This window comes from Tinamus guttatus, unplaced genomic scaffold, assembly GCF_059628265.1.
Source record: "Tinamus guttatus ecotype Peru unplaced genomic scaffold, ASM5962826v1 Tinamus_guttatus_pri_ptg000815l, whole genome shotgun sequence".
NCBI lineage: Eukaryota > Metazoa > Chordata > Aves > Tinamiformes > Tinamidae > Tinamus > Tinamus guttatus.
The window spans coordinates 292803-312246 of record NW_028289349.1 but is presented as its reverse complement, the minus strand read 5'-3'; the positions used below and the strand labels follow the sequence as shown (position 1 = coordinate 312246).

The 19444-nt window shown below is 37.0% G+C and overlaps 1 protein-coding gene and 1 pseudogene across 1 annotated transcript; both read right to left on the bottom strand.

Moving 5' to 3' along the window:
- Nucleotides 1–2112: 2112 nt before the first annotated feature.
- LOC148591446 (queuosine 5'-phosphate N-glycosylase/hydrolase-like) lies at nucleotides 2113–4270 on the bottom strand (annotated as a pseudogene).
- A 1764-nt stretch (nucleotides 4271–6034) lies between these two features.
- LOC104578187 (heterogeneous nuclear ribonucleoprotein K) lies at nucleotides 6035–18951 on the bottom strand. The gene is given in 16 exon segments (XM_088537574.1): nucleotides 6035–6086; nucleotides 6851–7020; nucleotides 7386–7468; nucleotides 7549–7570; nucleotides 7917–7967; nucleotides 10600–10654; nucleotides 11168–11475; nucleotides 11972–12010; nucleotides 12012–12101; nucleotides 13153–13266; nucleotides 13819–13891; nucleotides 14822–14865; nucleotides 16320–16376; nucleotides 17764–17861; nucleotides 18709–18788; nucleotides 18899–18951. Coding segments are annotated over 15 exon segments (1287 nt in total). The 5' UTR covers nucleotides 18758–18788; nucleotides 18899–18951; the 3' UTR covers nucleotides 6035–6052.
- Between the last annotated feature and the right edge of the window lie 493 nt (nucleotides 18952–19444).

The window sequence follows — 19444 nt, the reverse complement described above, 5'->3', positions numbered from 1 at the left end:
AATCATCCCAGGAAGTGCACCCACAGAAACCCCCAAATTGACCTGAGGATCACCTACCCTCTTGTCATAGGGTGGAAGGAGCAGAACTAAACGATGAACAAGAACGGAAACAGGTCCCTGTTTGAGGTGACAGGAGAACCCTTTCCAGGCCCACCTCACTCCCTCAGGTGACCACATTCAAATAGTAATCAGACCCTGGAGCTTGAGCAGAACACACAAATTTGTGTCTTTACAAATAAGGGAGGCTCCCCCACATTCTTTGGCTAATGAGTGGGACATCACTCCAGTCTTCAAAAAGGGTAAGAGGGAGGACCCAGGAAAGTACAGACCAGTCAGCCTCACCTCTGTCCCAGGAAAGGTGATGGAGCAGCTCATCCTAGAGAAGATCCCTAGGCATGTCAAGGAAAAGAAGGTGATCAGGAGGAGTCATCATGGATTCACTAAGAGAAAGTCACGTTTGACCACTCTGATAGCCTTCGACAATGAGATGACTGGATGGACAAGGGGAAAGTTGTGGATGTTGCCTACCTTGACTTCAGCAAGGCTTTTGACACTGTCTCCTATAACACCCTCATAGGAAAGCTCTGGAAGGGTGAGTTAGATGAGTGGACAGTGAGGTAGAGTCAGAACTGGCTGGATGGCAGTGCTCAGAGGGTTGTGATAAATGGGGCCGAGTCTACTTGGAGGCCTGTGGCCAGTGGTGTTCCACAAGAGTCAGCACTGTGCTCAGAGCTGTTCATCAATGACTTGGATGAGGGGACAGAGCACATCCTCAGCAAATCTGCAGACAATACCAAACTGGGTGGTGAGGCTGACGCTCCCGAAGGCTGTGCTGCCATTCAGAGAGACCTAGACAGGATGGAGAGTTGGGCAGAGAGGAACCTCATGAGGTTCAACAAGGACCAGCACAGGGTCCTGCACCTGGAGAGGAATAGCACCAGGACAGATTAAGGGTTGACCTGCCAGAAAGCAGCTCCACAGAGAGGGATTTGGGAGTCCTGGTTGACAAGTTAACCATGAGCCAGCAGTGTGCCCTCAGGGCCAAGACCACCCATGGGATCCTGGCCTGCATCAGGAGGAGTGTTGCAAGCAGGTAGAGGGAGGTGATCCTGCCTCTCTCCTCAGCTCTGGTGAGGCTGCACCTAAAATACTGTGTGCAGGTCCAGGCTCTCCAGCACAAGAGGGACACGGAGCTTCTAGAGAGGATTCAGTGTAGAGCAACAAAGATGGTTAAGGGACTGAAGCATCTATCCTCTGAGGAAAGACTAAGCAAACTGGGCCTGTTTAGCCTGGAGAAGAGAAGATTGAGAGCAGAGCTTATAGCTTATCAACATGTACAAATACCTGAGGGGAGAATGTAAAGAGGATGGGGCCAAACTCTTCTCGGTGGTGGCCAGCAAAAGGACAAGGGGAAGGGGGTACAAGTTGAAACACAGGAAGTTTCATCTCCATGGTAGGAAGAACTTCTTTCCTGTGAGGGTGACAGAGCCAGGGAATAGACTGCCCAGAGAGGCTGTGGAGTCTCCTTCTCAGGAGATCTTCAAAACCAACCTAGACATCACCCTCTGCCACATGCTCTAGGTGTCCCTATTGGAGCAGGGGGGTTGGACTAGATGATCTCTAGAGGTCCCTTCTAAGCTCAACCATTCTGTGATTCTGTGAAGTTTTAAGTGCCATTTGTTTAAAGCCCTAGTGATCTGTGTTCCAGGGAGTTATTAGTACAGGATATACTATCACTAAAAGAATGTGAATACTGTCATGGATGGGACTGGACAGAAGGGTAGCTAGACCTATCACTCATGCTTAATAAAGAACATGTCTGTATAGACAAAGCCATGAAAGATAATAAACACACACTATTCCTCAGCAGCTTTCTTCTTTCGGGGAAACTTTCAAAAAGCTTCAGTGTACTGTCAACCCTGATGAGAGTATGGCTTAATTCCAGTCTAGACATGTTGATTCAGAGATTGCATGAACAATAGTCTGGATTCCTCATAGTTGTACATTTTCACAATTCTAGTAGGATCTCCTTTCCTTCTTTAGCTGAAGAGAAAGGGGAAGGACTAGAAGCCAATTCTGACTTTGGGGCAAAAATTACCTCAAATATTATGTTTATGCAATGGGTACAACATGTTCCTGATCCAACTGGGAAATTGGACAGTATCAAAATATATCACAACAGCAACAGAATGATGAAAATAGACAGCACATGGAGGGGAGAGAAAAAAAAAAAAGCAGCTTTTTCTGGAAAAACACGGACTCATAAGAAATACCAAAGTGTATTTCAAGAAATTAAGCAAAATTCTTTGTTAATAAATTGTGTGATTTTGTTTTTAAGAGATAAAAACATCAGAGAAATGAAATCTAGATTTCCCCCCCCCCCATCTTAACAAAAGAGAATATACTTTGGTCCAAGCGTATTATCAAAAAAAAAAAAAAAAAAAAAAAAAAAAAAAAAAAAAACCACCCCCCCCCACCCTTCTCTCATCTTTATTATTAATAGCAACATATATTAACAACTTCAAAGACTGTTTTTCTTTTCATTACATAGACCAATCTATTGATTTGTGGTAAAACGCTAAAATAATGATAGTTTTTCTTATTTCTCTTGAATTTTATTTTTGAATATACTAGCTTCCACAGAAATGTTTCTGTTCATCTCCTGTTTTCCTAGGTAAAAAAAAAATCTCAATAATTCACAAATTTTAGAACAATTTTGAACTGACTACCCTTTCAGATGAATTTTCATGAACAACTTAACAGCCATATTTTAAAGCCACAATCACTAAGAAATAAGTTTTTATGATAAAAAAAATCAATGCTAGAACCAACTTCAAATATAACTTCATCTTTGTAAGAAGGAAAATTTTCCATTACTAAACATAATAGTTTGAGCACTTTTTCCACTAATTTTAAACACAATTGAGGAAAGAGCTTCCCAACTTCTCTAACAGAACTGTTTGCTTTCATTCTGCACACGATGCCTCTCTTCAAAGGCATTGGGCATTCTGTGTCAGAGTGAAATATATACCTAACTTGCTCAATTATCATGGTGGCATAATATGAGGCACTGGTAATAGGTATTCTTTCAGAAAAGTAAAAAAATAAGATCTTTAAGACTACCATACCATGTCTGAAAAACTAATATGAAGCTGTAGTCTGAAAAACTACAGATGAGAGCATTTATACTGCAACAAAGATTTAAAAAGCACATCAACTCTTAAGATCCACCAAGTAACGATTACATTCAAATTGTTGCTTCAAACTAGGTATGTGTTTGCACATAGCATTCCCATCTATAGATAACAACTGTAACCACAGTACTTTTTTTTTTTTTTTTTTTTTTTTTTTTGCTTTTAATATGCAATTTCCTCCCATCTACTTAGTCCTTACAGCTTAGGATGGTATTTTCATAGCATACCAGGCAAATATATACCCAGCATATAGCTGCTAATCATTTTGCATTTACAAAAAGTATCTTCATACAAACCTCCCCTTAGCTTGCATACAAACTTATAGGAATTTAATTAAAAATACCATCTGTACCTACAAATAGTTTTTTCAGGCACTAATTAGTACTGATGAAAAGACAGCAGTAATAAGAGTGAATGCTAGACTTACTTTTAAATCTGAAAAGTCATGCCCTTCTATTGGAGCTGCTTTGGTACTAGATCAATGCAAAGAATCCTTTAAGATTCTTGGCTTAAGGATAGTTCTCTCCCCTATTATGGAGTGCACCTAATTAGTCACAAATAATTCTTTTGTTCACAGATATTACCAAAGCATTTCCACTTACCTTGCCCAAACTGAAAGAAACTGCACACCTACTTATCAAAATAATAAACATGTACAAAAAGGGTTCCTGTTTTGGAATTTATGACTTTATTGCATACTTATTGCTGTATTCCTAACACTCCTGCCATCACAGACAAGCAGTGACTGGGACAGACTAACCAGCAGCAGCACTGACACCTCATCAAGCACTCTGTTGAGGGACCAGTAGCCACTGTAGGTTTTGCCCTTGTACTTCACCAGGCACTTGTGGGCCTCCCATTGGGACCAAAAGAAGTTGAAAGCATCTACCAGAAACACCCAGCTCATTCTCTCTTCACTTACCACCTGTAGGTTGAGCTAGTGGAGGCAGGCCCACCAGGCTGAACTCCACTAAGAGTCTGTTACTCTTCTGATGCCTTCATGGAGGAGAAGGGCTATCTTTGCTGTTCTTCATGATAAACTTGGCTAACTGCAGAAGCAAAAGAAACACCTCCATCCTTGTTCTCTGGGATATGCATTTTTCAGAGTCACCCTCCCCTTTGTGCCCACCAAGCAGCCCTTCATTGCTGCCCAGCCCCTCACATCAGCAGTGTCATCACAGCATGAAGCACTACAGCCCTTATCCCATCCCACTCACTCACCAGTACAGGGAGCTGCTACCAAGGGCATAGCCACTACTCCCCTCAGTGTGCTGCACAAGTACCATGGGGCCAAGCAGGTGAGGAAAGCACCTGAGCAGCCCATGCTGCCCACACACCAGGCAGGGAAAGTTAGCCACACAGGGCTGCTGAAACACACCTGCTCTTACTCCCTCCCTCCCCTCCTATGTCGCAATTCATGCAGCTCCAGGTGTCATTAAGGCCTAGAGGAAGCCCTGAGCTCTTAGTAACCTCAGTGCAGATGCTCCCTAGGCAGTACCCTAGCCAAAAGCAGTTTTCTGTGTGTCTGTGCACACGTTTCCCCCCCTCCTCTTCTCTCCTTTAATAATTAATTGTTTTAACTTTTCTTACATCTCCTTTCCCCTTTACAAGGTAAACTCTAGGCCTAATAAAAAGGAAACCACTGACTCTAAAGCTAGTACACACAACTGGGCAAGTGTTTTTTCCTTTATATTTTTAATTGTTTTTCAATTGAAATTAAAACTTATAAACTATAATACAAATGTCCAGGTATTACATGAGACAGCTAGGAGGTACTTTTAATTTCTCACTTCTAATTAGTTTTCAGAGGAATATAATGAAAAATGACTTACAGTTAGATACTGCCACTTGGCCAATTCATAAAGATTTCTTCCTGCTACAAATGAAGACCCTGAAAACTAGAATTCATCTGTTAGAGATGGCAGTTGACATACCATTAATAACATTATTTGCATGAAGCTGTCTAAAATTAGGCATACTTTACCCCTGTAACTCAGGGACATCACAATATTTCATTTATAGATTGCCACTAGTGTATGGATTACAAAGAGGGCCAAACTGTTGCAAAAACATCTTCTACAGCATTTGCATAGGTTTTTTTGCATATTTTTCCCCAAATAGCAATGGTGAGCCATTGTTTTCACACCCTTTTTTCTTTTAGTTTGCTAAGAACACTTAAGTCCATCTATATCAAAAAAGCATAAGAGCAAACTTAACAGCAACTTTCATTTACACATCTTCAGGGAGTATCCATTTTAGATGTTACCATATGCATATCTCAAAAATAATGACCGCCAAAAATAGGTTCACTAAATTTATTTAAAAATCATAAAACATTTCTTCTTACAAGAAGAGCATTACATTCTGCACTCTGCTCTCGAAGGAGGCCAGGGACACATGGACTACAAGCATTCTCCTCTCTCAAAAAAAAAAAAAAAAAAAAAAAAAAAAAAAAAAAAAAAAAAAAAGAGAAATAAAAGTGTACATAAAAGCAGGGTGTTCAAAATAGTTACAGAAAACATTACAATTTACCACCAACAGTTAACAAAAATAAATTCCACATACTGCTGCTGTTTCAAAATTTCAATGTTAGACTTGCACACCCTTTTCCTCCCTCCAAGTATCTGTAAGGAACTAAAACATTACATCTGGTGGACAGCAAAGATTCCACTACCCCTCAAATGCAGAAGACCTATAAAGCAGAGGAATGTTGGCTTTTTAAACATAAGCAGATATTAAAGTAATAATAATTAAAAAAAAAAAAAAAAGGGTGCAGGACTCCTTCAGTTCTTCACTAGTCTTAGAAAAACTTTCCAGAATACTGCTTCACACTATAAAAAAGAAAAAATAATCTTGCATTAGAATCCTTCAACATCTGCATACTGCTTCACACTATAAAAGAAAAAGAAAAAAAGCATGTATTAGAATGATTGACCATACATCTTGCATCAATATTCACAATGACACTCTTAAAGATTACAAAAAAAAAAAAAATACTTCTAAGTGTTTTAATTTAAATAACAGCTAATAATTATAGGTTTATGATGATTTTAAGCACATTTAAATATTAGTCTAAAGCCAAACATTCAAGTTAAGCATTAAAAATAGCTATGATAAACATGTTAAAGCAAAATTAAGCAAATTCATTCTAAAGTTGTTATCATTTGGCAAAAAAAGGCAAAAGTAATGCCAACAAGGTGTGAAATGCTGCATTAACAGCACCAATTGCTTTCAACTTATCTGTAGAGGCATGGCCTGTGCCACATGGCAGACTGTGATTTGTTGTCAGTTTAGTTATTTAAAAACAACAAAATCACTAGTCTTCCACACAGAACTAGACCAACATCCACTGAAATCTTCTATGTTTTCTACAGGATATATATATAATTACAATTAATTTTTGCAGTAGTTTTCACCAGAGAAATGAGAGGACTGCTTGATTAAGGCATCTTCCAGCAAGATTAGAGGGCATCTTCATTTTAGTTAGAATAGAGAACAAAAAAGAATCAAGGCAGAACTACCCACTGGAAAAGTTAAGGTCATAGTTGTTTAAAACCTGCCTTTTAGAAGCTATGTCACAGAAGAGCTTTAGAACATAATAGGAAAAAAAGAGTCAGTTTAAAATTGACAAACAGCAGCATTAAGCTTCAACTTGCCTGTTCTGCAGTAAATACTGTGCATTTTGTATCTGGTCTTGTGTTCCTGTAATAGTTATTATCCGGTCTTCTGAACCTTCTAATGGTTCGTCAATTTTGATCGAAGCTCCTGACTCATGACGTATTTGTTTGATTCTCTGACCTCCCTTCCCAATAATAGATCCAGCCAACTAGGGAAAAAATAAATAAATAGTTTTCTCCACAACAGTACTCAATGAATTTAAAAGCTTCAGTGGGAGCTTACTCCAAACAGCCTCTGCAGTATTTATTGTATAGACACAGGTGGTATAAAGCTGGGAGAACCAGCTGCTGAATTTTTTTTATATATATAAAAACCAAAAGCACCCAAAAAGGCTGCTAACAATTAAGGCAATTGTTCAGTGTGTCACAACAGTCACAAAATAAACATCCTGAGGAATAGGCTTTTAAAAATTTAGAAATACTTGTTTAATATTAAAAAGTACTTGTCAAGGATCCCAAATACTTATGTAGCCTGAGAAAAGGCTGATTAAAAGCACAAATCAACTTGACTTACATCTTTGGGAATTGTTACTTGTGTTGTGATGATGGGTCCACCAAGATCACCATATGAACCACGCCCACCTGCATAAGAATAATCTGATTTAAACATATGCATCAAGTCCTTTAATGGCTAAGTAACAAAGGGCATATAAAAATTTATATTAAGAAAACCTTACCATATCCAGAGCCACCCTCAAACTATGAGAGAAAGACACAAAAAAAGCTTAAATAGTGAATAGCCATACTTCAATAACATGCTTCCATTATAACTGCCACACTTAACTTTGGAGATTTGAATATTTACCTAAAATAGGCTCAAACTCCCATAAATATGGAAAGAAGCGGGGGGGTGGGCGCGCGCACACAAAAACTTAGGGCAAACTGCTGATACTCTGAATCAGGACAGCTTTTGAGTTTTTAGTAGTGGCAAGCTGCCACTCAGTAAAATCAAGCTTGAGTAATTCCAGTTGTTTCTAAATCAAGTAAGTTATTCTCTCAAAAATCAACCATTAAACCAGTCAAATAAAAGGATGAATACACTCACCAACTCTGGCGGTTGCATGTCATCACAGGCATCCACATGACACTGCATCATCTTTCAGGTACAACATAGCATGAAGAGAAAACCCAAATTAAGTCCATCTCAAGGAGGCTTACAAGTAACTTTGCATTGCAAGCAAACACATACAGACTGATACGGATAAATATTTTTTGTAATATCTAATCTACTAGAGAGACTCAGAAGTGCTTAATATAGACCAGTGACAAGATTTGCTCCCTTTGACTGTAATGGTCACCTTATTTTCTTCCCTCTTTCTAGGAGATAGACAGATTTTCCTCTTGCAAACAGCACAGTCCCCTCCCCAATACTACAGCTGTACCATTTACCAGAAGGTATTACACCCTTAGGCATGAAAACCTTTTATTTTTTGTGTTTAAAAGTAAATAAGAACACTCAGAAAGACTAAAAAGTCATTATGTCAACAGCAGGTCAAATAGGAAGGACATAGAAATGAGCTGACAAAGCATTAGAGGCTATATACCCCATATAACCAAGAACTGGTTAACAATCTACATCTAATTATATTAACAATCTAATTACATTAGAAGAGCAATATATAAAAAAAACTTCCTTCACAACTCTAAAACAAATGCTGAAAAAAATAAAAGAGTCTACAAATTATATTTTTATAATTGTCTAATCTATTTTAAGTTACTAGTAAGGCAAAAGCCTTTGCAGGATTAAAAATAAACACAGAATAGAACATGAATAGTACACTAATAAATAAGAGCTCATTGATCCTCTACAGACTTATAGTGGCTACCTACTGGCACTGAAGTGGAAACCAAATGAAATACCAGCTGGATAGGATAAGACAAATTATAGTTACTTTCATATCTAATGCATACCATCCTAACTGATGGAAGGAAGTTCTAGTTATAACTTGCATTCTTCTAGACTAGTGTCTCAAGAATGAGGGGAATTTTGTTAATTTCTCCTCATATTTAAACCAATACGAGAGTTGTCTTTTTTTTCCCCCCATTACTAATTCCTTACATGCTTAAAGTTTACAAGTCAAATAATTGCCATATGTCAAATTCCAGAAAATTCAAGAATCAGCATCCAGTCTTGAACTGCTGAATCTTTCTGCTTCTAGCAGAAAGTAGAGCTAGTAGAAAATGAGGATTTTTGTACATTCAACATTTAAGACCTAGATCTTGGCCTGATCTTTTCTTGTTTTATGTAGATATATTATAAAATAGTGCTCCTGCTCTTTAAAACCATCCTTTCCCCCATACATTATGTGTTTTGCTAGAGAACATTTTCTAGATGCAATAAATGGCAGCATCTTTGTATTACTAGCATGGCAATTGCTGCTTCAGTCTCATAATCCCCCCCAAGAACTACTCATCTGCTTATATAAGTAGGGATACTGGGCTTGTGTTTAACTAAAATTAAAAATTAAATACAAACCATCAGTAAGCAGTCCTCAGTTTAGGCAGGCTATTAAACTCTGGTATAACACATCCCAAGCCATGGGCAACTTCACTATAACGTGTAAATTGTTTATTGGAACATAGAAAATTAGAAATGATGATTCCCCTTGTGAAAATTCATGCCAAAAAAGCCAAGATCAACCCAATAAAGCCAAGATCAACCCAATAAAAGTCAGAGTCCAAAAGGATTTTCTATTCAAAGCTAGAACACACTTCAGCCCAAGCTGAAGAGTCTGCTCAGCCAGATACTCATGGAAAGTCAAGGCGCTCTGTTTACATGTCCTAATACCAGCTTTAGCAGCTGGACACATCAAAACACAAACTAAGCTTGCAGAACATGTGACTACAAATAGGAATCCTGGAAGTGCATTTTTTGATTCATCCAGTTTCTGAAGATCCAGATTAGCAGAGGCACATATGAAATTCTTAAAGTGCAAAAAAAAAAGTCTTTAAAAATGAATTGCAAATCATTCTGAATGCAAAAAATGCATTTCAGAATATGCAATGGAAGAGCACTGTTAAGCCTTTTTAAGCTTCCGTATATTACAAAATTCTTTTCCTCAGCAACAGTTAGCATTAACATAATTGAACACATCTAATTTCATCAACTTATCAGGGGCCCTGTCTCCAAAACATTTGGAATCACAATAGACTCTTTGTAAATGTAGAAATGGGCAGGAACAGGCAAGAACTGCTTCAAACAAGCAATAATCTGTTAGACCAACTGAGGATCTACAAAGACACTATTCAAGTTTTCCAACAGATACATTAAGAATGCTTGCCTGAATCAAAGTCTTGGTATAGTAGAAGTTAAGAGAAGACTGTCCTGATGCGTTTTCTTGATACAAAAAGCCTCCCAATGCCCATGTCTGACATAAGCCACAAAAATTCACTCACATTTCTAAAAGGTCAGTGCAATTAAGTCTTCAGGGTAGAGCAGAGTCCAACTTCCATTACCATTGCTGATGACAGGAAGAAGAGGCAGACACTGGGGAAGGTCACAACCCAGATACTCTTTACACCCCAAATGACTCTCCACACCCCAAGCATTCCTCAGCATCAGGAAGGACTTTTTTTTTTCCCCCCCTCAACAGGCAAAGCATTTTTATAATAATCAAAATTAAATCAGAACACATGCCTAATTTAAATATATGGTCACAAGTTTCTTCAGATATTCAAAGTTTTAAATGTGTTTTATTTAGAGAACAATATGAATTTAAAATTCCTACCATTCCATCATAACGGTCTCCAGGTCTGCCCCTTCGATCATAAGACATAAGATCTCTAAAATGAGAAAAGCAGCAGCACATTGTGTTATAAACTAGTTTTTATACTAAAATCATTTTCACATTCATGATTTACACAAAGCTCCAAAATTCTGACTGCTTTAGCCAAGTTCTACAAAACATTACAAAAGCACCCCCAACCTCCCTTCCAAAAAACACACAAAACCCACCCCCCACAACACAAGACCACCAATCCCCCCCCCCAAAAAAAAAAAAAAAAAAAAAAAAAAAAAAAAACACACCCCCACCCCCACACACCTCCCTCCCCAAAAGAGGCACACAAAAACAAACAAAAAGCTAAAAAACTATCAACTATAGTATTATAGTTCTGGTAGAATGCTAGAACACTATAGTACAGCATATCGCTTGACTACTTCTCAAAATAGGCTGGTGCAATAAACTCTTGATCCTGCATAACCACTACCAACATGGAAGTGTGAAACAAGTCCTGGAAACACAATTCAACAAATTCTATTCAAATTTTGTACAATACATTTATGCAATGACTCACCCACCACGAGGAGGCGGTGGTGGAGGAAGAGGAAGATTACGAGCTCTGCTGCCACCTCTGCCCCCGCGACCTGGGGGAGGTGGTGGAGGTCCTCTGCGAGGGCTCATATCATCATAGTCTCTTCTTGATGGAGGCATAGGTCGTCCACCACGACCAGGAGGCATTCGATCAAAACCTCCTCTTCCACGCATAGGAAAGCCTACTGGGCGTCCTCTTCTATCATCAAACATCATTGTAAAGCCACCATAGTCATATGTTTCATCATAGAAATTGGGATCATAAGGCTGGGCCCGTCCTTTAATTGGAGACTAAAACAATAAAAAGTAAACAACTCTGGGTTAGCACTGTTATAGTTAGCATATTTATTGAATATATTAAGTGTATAAATATGAATTTTATACATTCCAAACATTTTATAATCCTAATTTAGTGCTATTTTTTAAAACCTGTCATTTTATCCACAGATTATGGACAGCCTTCCTATGATTTTCACTAGGATAGAGAAATTGCTGTTACTGATCAATGGTGTTTAACTTTACATCCCTTCCTCTCCACTTTTAATTTCTTATCTTAATGATATGCAAAGCACAAAATTGTGCATTTGTACCAAAAATAGCTTCCTTCTCACATAATGTGCAACTCAAGTCTAAAAACAGGAAAAATTGCAAAGGCTGCTAACAGTTCAACACCTTTGTTATACAGAAGAGGTAATGAATTCAAAAATAGAAAGATTTTTCCATCCAAATAATCCCTTACCTTCTATGAAGGCCAATGAAAGAATAGAATCAATTTAAAACACATTACCTCAGAGATAAGATCCAGGATAATCTTGATACATTCCACAAACTCTATCCGGTTTTCCACCAATAAGCACCACTCTGTCAGTGGAATGAGGACAACACTCTTGGAAGAGCTTAATGGTGGTCTGTGTGTTCTGTTAAAACACCAGACACACATACACAGGAGCCATAAATCTTCCAAAAAGAAGTATTTTAAATAACTTTATAAACTTACTAAAACCAAAAAGGGTAACAGACATTATAAACATTTAAATAGCCTAGACTATTGAGCATATTAATTTTAGTAGTAGATTATCTTTTCAAAATCTGCAATGATATTGTTTTATATGAGATGCTAGTGAAATGAAAAAAATTAAATTTCTGATCTTCCCCATTACAGCTCATTTTACATCACCATTCAATTAACTATTAGCAGAGGAACCACATATGACATGTGAAGGTTAATATTCATTGTGAGCTTACAGGTTATAAGAGCATCGGATGCAAAACGGCAACGTTTCTAGGATTAAATCAAGTCATCTTACTTCCCTTAACCCACAGATACACCTCACCTGTCCTGAAATTGCTTTTCACACAACACCAGGGAAGAAACAGAAAAACAGCTCTCTAGATTCAGAGGACCACTGGCTTTTTAGAACATAAGATTATTCCTCCACTAAAAGAAAACAGTCTTCAAAATAGCTGGACTCCCTCTCCCCCAAAAAGCACACACCACAATACTTTCATAGAAAAGTTCAAACATCTAGTAAATCTTAAGAGTTCATAGAAATATGTCCACCCTAAACTCCTTTGCATGTCATCCACAGCAATAAACTTAAGTCCATCCAGTAGTTCATTTCAAAGAGAATGAAAGCTGTTATGTTGTTTTAATTAAATGAATTAAAAAAAAAAAAAAAACAACAACAACAAAAAACCATTTCTTTATATAGATTGCACTACTGCTAATGTGCTTAAAAGGTTGATAAGAAGTCCTAAGCTCTATCAGCACTCACTTTATTTCTGAGGGCTTGCAAGAAAGTTGCAATAAGCAACACACATGTTGATCCCCATACACAGAAAGCATGCATGAAGTATGTTCTGAAGGAATTATTGCACAGAAGATACAGATACTCACTGCTTATGAACACAAAACACCAAGTTGTTTAAACAACAAAAGCCAAAACTAAAAAGACTAGAACACAATACCTCTCTGAGTTCTTTGATTTTAGCACCCTTGACACCAATAATTCCTCCTGCCAAACTTTGGTGAATTAGAAGTCTTAATTCACAGTCAAAGTCACTGCATTTGTAGTGTTGATACTGTAAAATTAATAAGGAATAAAATATAATTCCAGAAAATATTTAAAATAATAATTCTGTATTACTCCCCCAACCACATGCTATGATGTAATTTATTGCTAAACTGCAATTCTGTGATAGTATTCTATCACAGAATAGCCATGACAATCACAACTACACAGGGGTCCTTACTTAAATATGATGTAAAAAATTAGTTTTCCTTATTTCTTTCATTACACTACATAAATTTGTATACAAATTTAAAAGGATATCAAACAGTGCACCACACTTCCTTATAAAGCCAAGGCAGAATACAAATTACAGTACAGCTACATCATACTGAATAAGTCAGGAGACAGTTTTGAAGGGGAGGAGACCATTGTAATCATTAATTTAATAAGCAGAGACTGTCTTCCTCCTCCACAAAAGAAAAAAAAAAAAAACAGAATACAAACACAATTTGAGTGCACTGTTTTTATTTTCTGATATAACACAACAAAATAGCACAGAACTATTTAGAAACATTTTAAAGGCTAAATTTGTACCTCTGAAGAAACAAACCTAGAGACATACCTCTTCTAAAGTAGGGATAATCTTCTTCAGGATTTCTCCAATTGTCTCAATATCTGCACTTATACTCAAGATGCTGTCAAAGGCCACAAGTGCCAGATAACATGGAGAAGATGGAAAAGAAGCAGCAGAAATAAGTTTTGTATTCATAATCACGCACAAAATTCTAACAAGACTTACTACACAGAAAAAAAATACAATTATATACCCCATTCAAAGTAAGTCTGTAAACTGAATTGACAACATGCATTTTTGTTTATCCCAACATATATATGCATGATAAGATTTAGGCAGGTATGAGAAGCGCAGGAGAGTGAGCATACATGCTTTTGGAAGGGATCAGATTAAAGAGCAAGAAATTGATGCAGAACTGACAGAAGTAGTGAATATTCATGTTCCTGACCACCACTAGTTTAGGATATCCTGTTACATTGGTAAAATTGCCATAGCCTTCTCATAGAAGAAGCAGAGATATGAAAGTGGTGAACATTATATTTTGAGTAAGGTTACATGACCAGTTAAAAATTATTGATAAGCTCTACAAGAAGACAAATGCAAAAAAAGTAAAAACAAACAAACAAAAAAAAAAAAACCACACACACACACCCCACCACTACACACACACACACCTCCCCACCCACCAGAAATGAGAAGTCAGAAATAGTTATGAATAGGCAATGGGGGGGGGGGGGAAGGAGAGCAGCAAGGTGGGCACAAACACAGAGTAGGAGTCTACTTTGAAGCCATTTGATCTACAATGCAGTGAATATGCAACACTTGAAGCTGTGCTCCTTCCATTGAAATAAAAGGAGTGGATTGTTTGGGTGGGCAATTCACATGAGTTCAGTGACAAAAAGACTTAATGGGGAAAATAAGACAGAAAACTTGGGGGAAAAAATAATACATCGTTGATAAGGGGATACTACTTAATTATGTAAAAGGCAGGTAATACAATACATTTCTTTCTTTCTAATCAGGCAGTGAGGCATAAACTGTTGGGACATACCGCTCAGGGCCACTGCTGTCTGGGACTGAAACACTGGCATTGTACTGCATTGGTCATTGGCGTTCGTGGATGTTGGCATTGGGCATGGGTATTCAATCAGAAGTTGTCAAGTATGGCACCCGTTTGGCAATGAGCACATTTTTGGGCATAGCCAACCAGGGTTTTCACATGGGCGTTCAGGGGCGGATGGGCCAACGTCATGGTGGGCAACGCAGGGCAAGTCGATCCAGTACATGGGCAACGGAGATATATGGCCAAACAAAACAAACAAACAAACAAACAAAAAAAAAAAAACACAAACAAAAACAAAAAAAACCACACAAGGAGAGGGAAGAGGGGGAAAAAGCAATAAATTTTAATACAAGCTATACTCATTACTCTCAATTAATGAAACAAGCTTAAGTTGTTCTGGAGACCAACACAATAATAGTTGGCTACATCAACTGTGGCTTATGGACCTTAGAAACGAGTTAATTGATCCAACCAAACTACTACTAACTTTTAACATAGATGCTTTATTAGTAGACTGGCTCATGAAGGTAGAGGAAACTTGTCAAAATGTATGACTAAAACCTTGGTCAAATTAGGACAGTTACAGACAAGTCTAAAATATCTGGACTTATTTACTAAACATGAAAATTCTAGCTAACAGTTGATGTGCATATTTATGATTCCTGACCCTTTCAACTTATCCCTCAATTCTAGTTGCTATAGTTTATGAACTTAGTTGGAACTCATTGTTTAATGATATGTTACCAAATATTGTGTTGAAGAGTCTTGCTTGTAAAATTATTGAAGTTGTAGCTGATGTTAAGTACTGGAGTGTAAACAAAACATACATAAAACTTTGTAATGCTTAAATACATAACATTAACACTAAACAGGTGTCTAATCACAAGAGTCATCCCACTATGAAACGTCAGTAAGCAATTAAAAATCACAACCATTTTATTCTCTTATTGGGAAGCATTTTTAAATGTTTCTTTGTTGTTCTATGCTCATATTTAAGTCATGTAATCTTAACAATGAGGTTTCTGTGCTTCATGTGCAAGCTGTTAAAGAACTAATGGACTTTTTAGATTCCTAAAAAAAAAAAAAAAAAAAAAAAAAATCCTCTATCTCTGGGTTAAGCCAGCCACCTGCAAAGATTTCAGTAGTACTATAATTGATTCACACATATGGGAAATGGTGCAGTTAAGGGTATTAAGCTTTGCCAACATTTAAGTTGTTAACATACTTCTAAAATTTAGTGGAATTCTTTTAGAAAGCAAAAGAGGTTTAATATAAACCTCTCCTCCCATGTAACTCAAGATGGGTTTTGATCACAATACAAGCTGAAAAACTAAATTATCTACTCTAACAATCACTACAAACGGCTTATGACTATTGATGTCTAGAGTTGAATTCCTCAATTTCCAGAAACACACATGATAAGATTTTTCAACACAGTGCTCTGAAAGAATTGGCGTTAAATTAGTTCAAACTCATATATACTTACGTCTGTACGAAGTGCCTTAATATTTTTGCCGCCTTTTCCAATCACTGCTCCAGCATTCTGAAACATAGTTTTCAGAAGTTACATTATGCCAACAGAGCACAGTCTATGTTTCTGAATTGAAGACTAGGAATGATGCATCTATTTTTGCATTACCCCCAGCAGAATGTATTGCAGAAAGGAGAGAGAACATTTTGCTTTTGAAAGGTTCACATTAAATTATAAACTGACATAGTCTGTTCATGAAGATAAGAAGCCAAAGCAGCTATTGTCACCAAATATAGGAAAGAAACTGAGTTGAAATAATTTAAATATATTCAATTTTGCTGCTTATAAGTTGCTAGGCAATTCTGCCTGTGTCAAAATAATCTCATACTTAGAGTCATATTCTTAAGGGATTCCACACATTATGTAGGCCAATAGTTTCCCTAATTTATCACACACACAAAAAAAAAAAATTGCAAACTTCACTTTCCCCACTCAATGTTTGTTGATAATTTCAAGCACTGCTTATGGTTTATATCTATGCAACTCAAGTGACCTCACACACCAGTACAGTCTGAAAAAAGTTAAGGCCAATATAAACAGACAGTAATCTCAAGTTTACAAAATCAACAGGAACAAACTAGCAGATATTCAAGAACATTAATTGCAAAACTAAATTTTTACCAGGTTATTCCAAAGACATGCTAAGGTATGACTTTTATTACGCAGTTCATAAATGATTCTAACAGCACGTGAACATTTTGCAGCACTCCATGTAACTTGACTATTGGCCAGAAATACGACACAGTTAAGGTAATGCTCCCCCATGCCAACACAAAAGACCAAATTACTTTAGCGCACAAAAAAAAAAGTAACAACTAGAAACACCAGAGCAGATTCGTAAATAGCTACTTTATTGTGATAATTTAAACTAGTCTATGAAGCTATTGCAATCCCTTAAGCATTGCTCCCACTTCTCTTTCAGTTGATACTTACCAACAATTCACTAAATGGGTCAGGAAGAATTAGTAAGATCCTGAAAAAGTCCTCATCTTAACTCTCACATTCAATTTACAATCATTAGCTGATCATTCTCTAAAATATTTGCTTGCCAGGGAAAAAAAAATAAAACCCACACAGCCACAACCCTACACATTTTTCCCCTTAAAGCAGCAACCTTCTACTCTAACATAAGAGCAACAGTTTATAGTCTCTATTGTTTTAATTTTTTCCCCCCAAACAAGATTTAAATCCAAAAGTTCCATAGTGCATTAAAGATTTTAACTAGGTAATACCACTTCAAGACACTTCTACCATAACACACATACAAATAATCCTAATAGAAAAAGCATGTGCTTAATGTAACCTAAACATACATCCTCAAAACATGCTTTTGTCATCCCCGTCTTTAATATTAAAGAAGGCCATAAGCAGTAGCAGAATGATACTGAAAAAAGCATACTTTGCTCTGAAGTAGAATGCGTAGTTCAACCATCTCATCTGTATTTCGAGATCTTTTGAAGGCCTGTTCTTCTTCCATATCTTCTGCAGGACGTTTGCCTGTAGACAGGTCCATGGGGGGGGGGGGGGGGGGGGAATGACAAACATTTATTTAACTTTTTAAATCATAATAAAATAGAATTCACATCAAGCTTATGCACTGTGTTCCTAATAAAGCATTCTTTTCTATTAGCATGTTATTTTGACATCTACTCCGAGATTCGATAGCACAGAAACAGGTTATTTCATCAGCCCACAAATCAAATAATTACTAAAAACTCATTAAAAACAACAAAAAACATGAACTAGTTTGATGATTTTTCACATTTAGTCAAGGCAATACTGAATACTGAATATATACTGAATACTGCCCAATACTGAAGTAATGATGGAATAACAGTAAAGCATCATCTCAAATACTGTTTTGAAAGACTGGCACAAGTCAGCTTAACACAGATGCCTTTACTTGGTAGCTAAATACTTGGTGCTTGTCTGGACAGTGTCATGGGGGAAAAATACTGTCAAGCTTATCTATTATGGTATCTTTTTTTTGGAGTTATTGCTGCAAGAGTACATATGTGAAATATCTCTAAATACTAAATTTCAAAACTTTTGAGGCCTGATTAGTGAGGAAGTAATTTCAAATCCTTAGCTGTAACTTTCAGCTACTTATGACACATCTAAAAATATTCCCCCCTCAAAAAAAAAAAAAAAAAAAAAAAAAAAAAAAAAAAACACGCACCCAAAAAAAAAAAAAGCCGTACCACACACACCCACACGGGATAATTAAAAATTACAAAATTAAATGCAAAATGCAGAACTATTGCAAATATAAACATATGATACAGTTAAAGCATTAAAAATCTAGAATGGCAATTTCCAGAAAAAAGGAGTCCCTTAAATTTACCATTTGTCTCTGTGTTGGTAAAGGTCTCTTCCTGTTGTTCAGTCTCCATTACCTTTTACTCTTAGGTGGGAAGATAAAACCTGTTGCAAAATAAAAGAGCTAGTACATCTATTTTATGGGAAAAAATAATCAATCTGTACATTGTAGTAATGGGAAAAAGCAAAAAGAAATGCCTGCTTCTAGAACTTACTAGTACTATATACCCTTGCAGGACAAAACTCAAGTGTTCTGAGCAGGAGCAAAACCCAATCTATTGCTTCAGGAGCCTATGAAAACAGCATACATCAGTTGTGGCTCTGTTCACTTACAGCTCTAATTCTCACTACAGCAGAAAATAAGAGTTTGCCCTGAGCTTCTGCTGCAAAGCTTTCCTTTATAAAAGAAAATGTAACAAAATCAAATATGTCACTAAGAGGAGAAATATCCATCAAGACTGCAAACTTACAGGTTCAAATGACTAACCACAGTTATTTTGTTTACAAACATCCTGATATGCTTAAAGCTGCAGAGGAAGAAACATAATATACTGTACCAGGCTTACATCCCCTTCAAATCCCCTTTAGACATGTGTATTGAAGGTGCTCTCCATTAGTTACTACACTCCGCTGTGTAAATTGAGTTTGAGGGGCTAACACAATGGTTTTAGAAACCCCGAAAGGCTAAAGCAGACATGGAAGAAGTAACGCAACACCAGTGTCCACAAACAGAAAAAGGCCAGTAAATGCCAGCGCGTTCC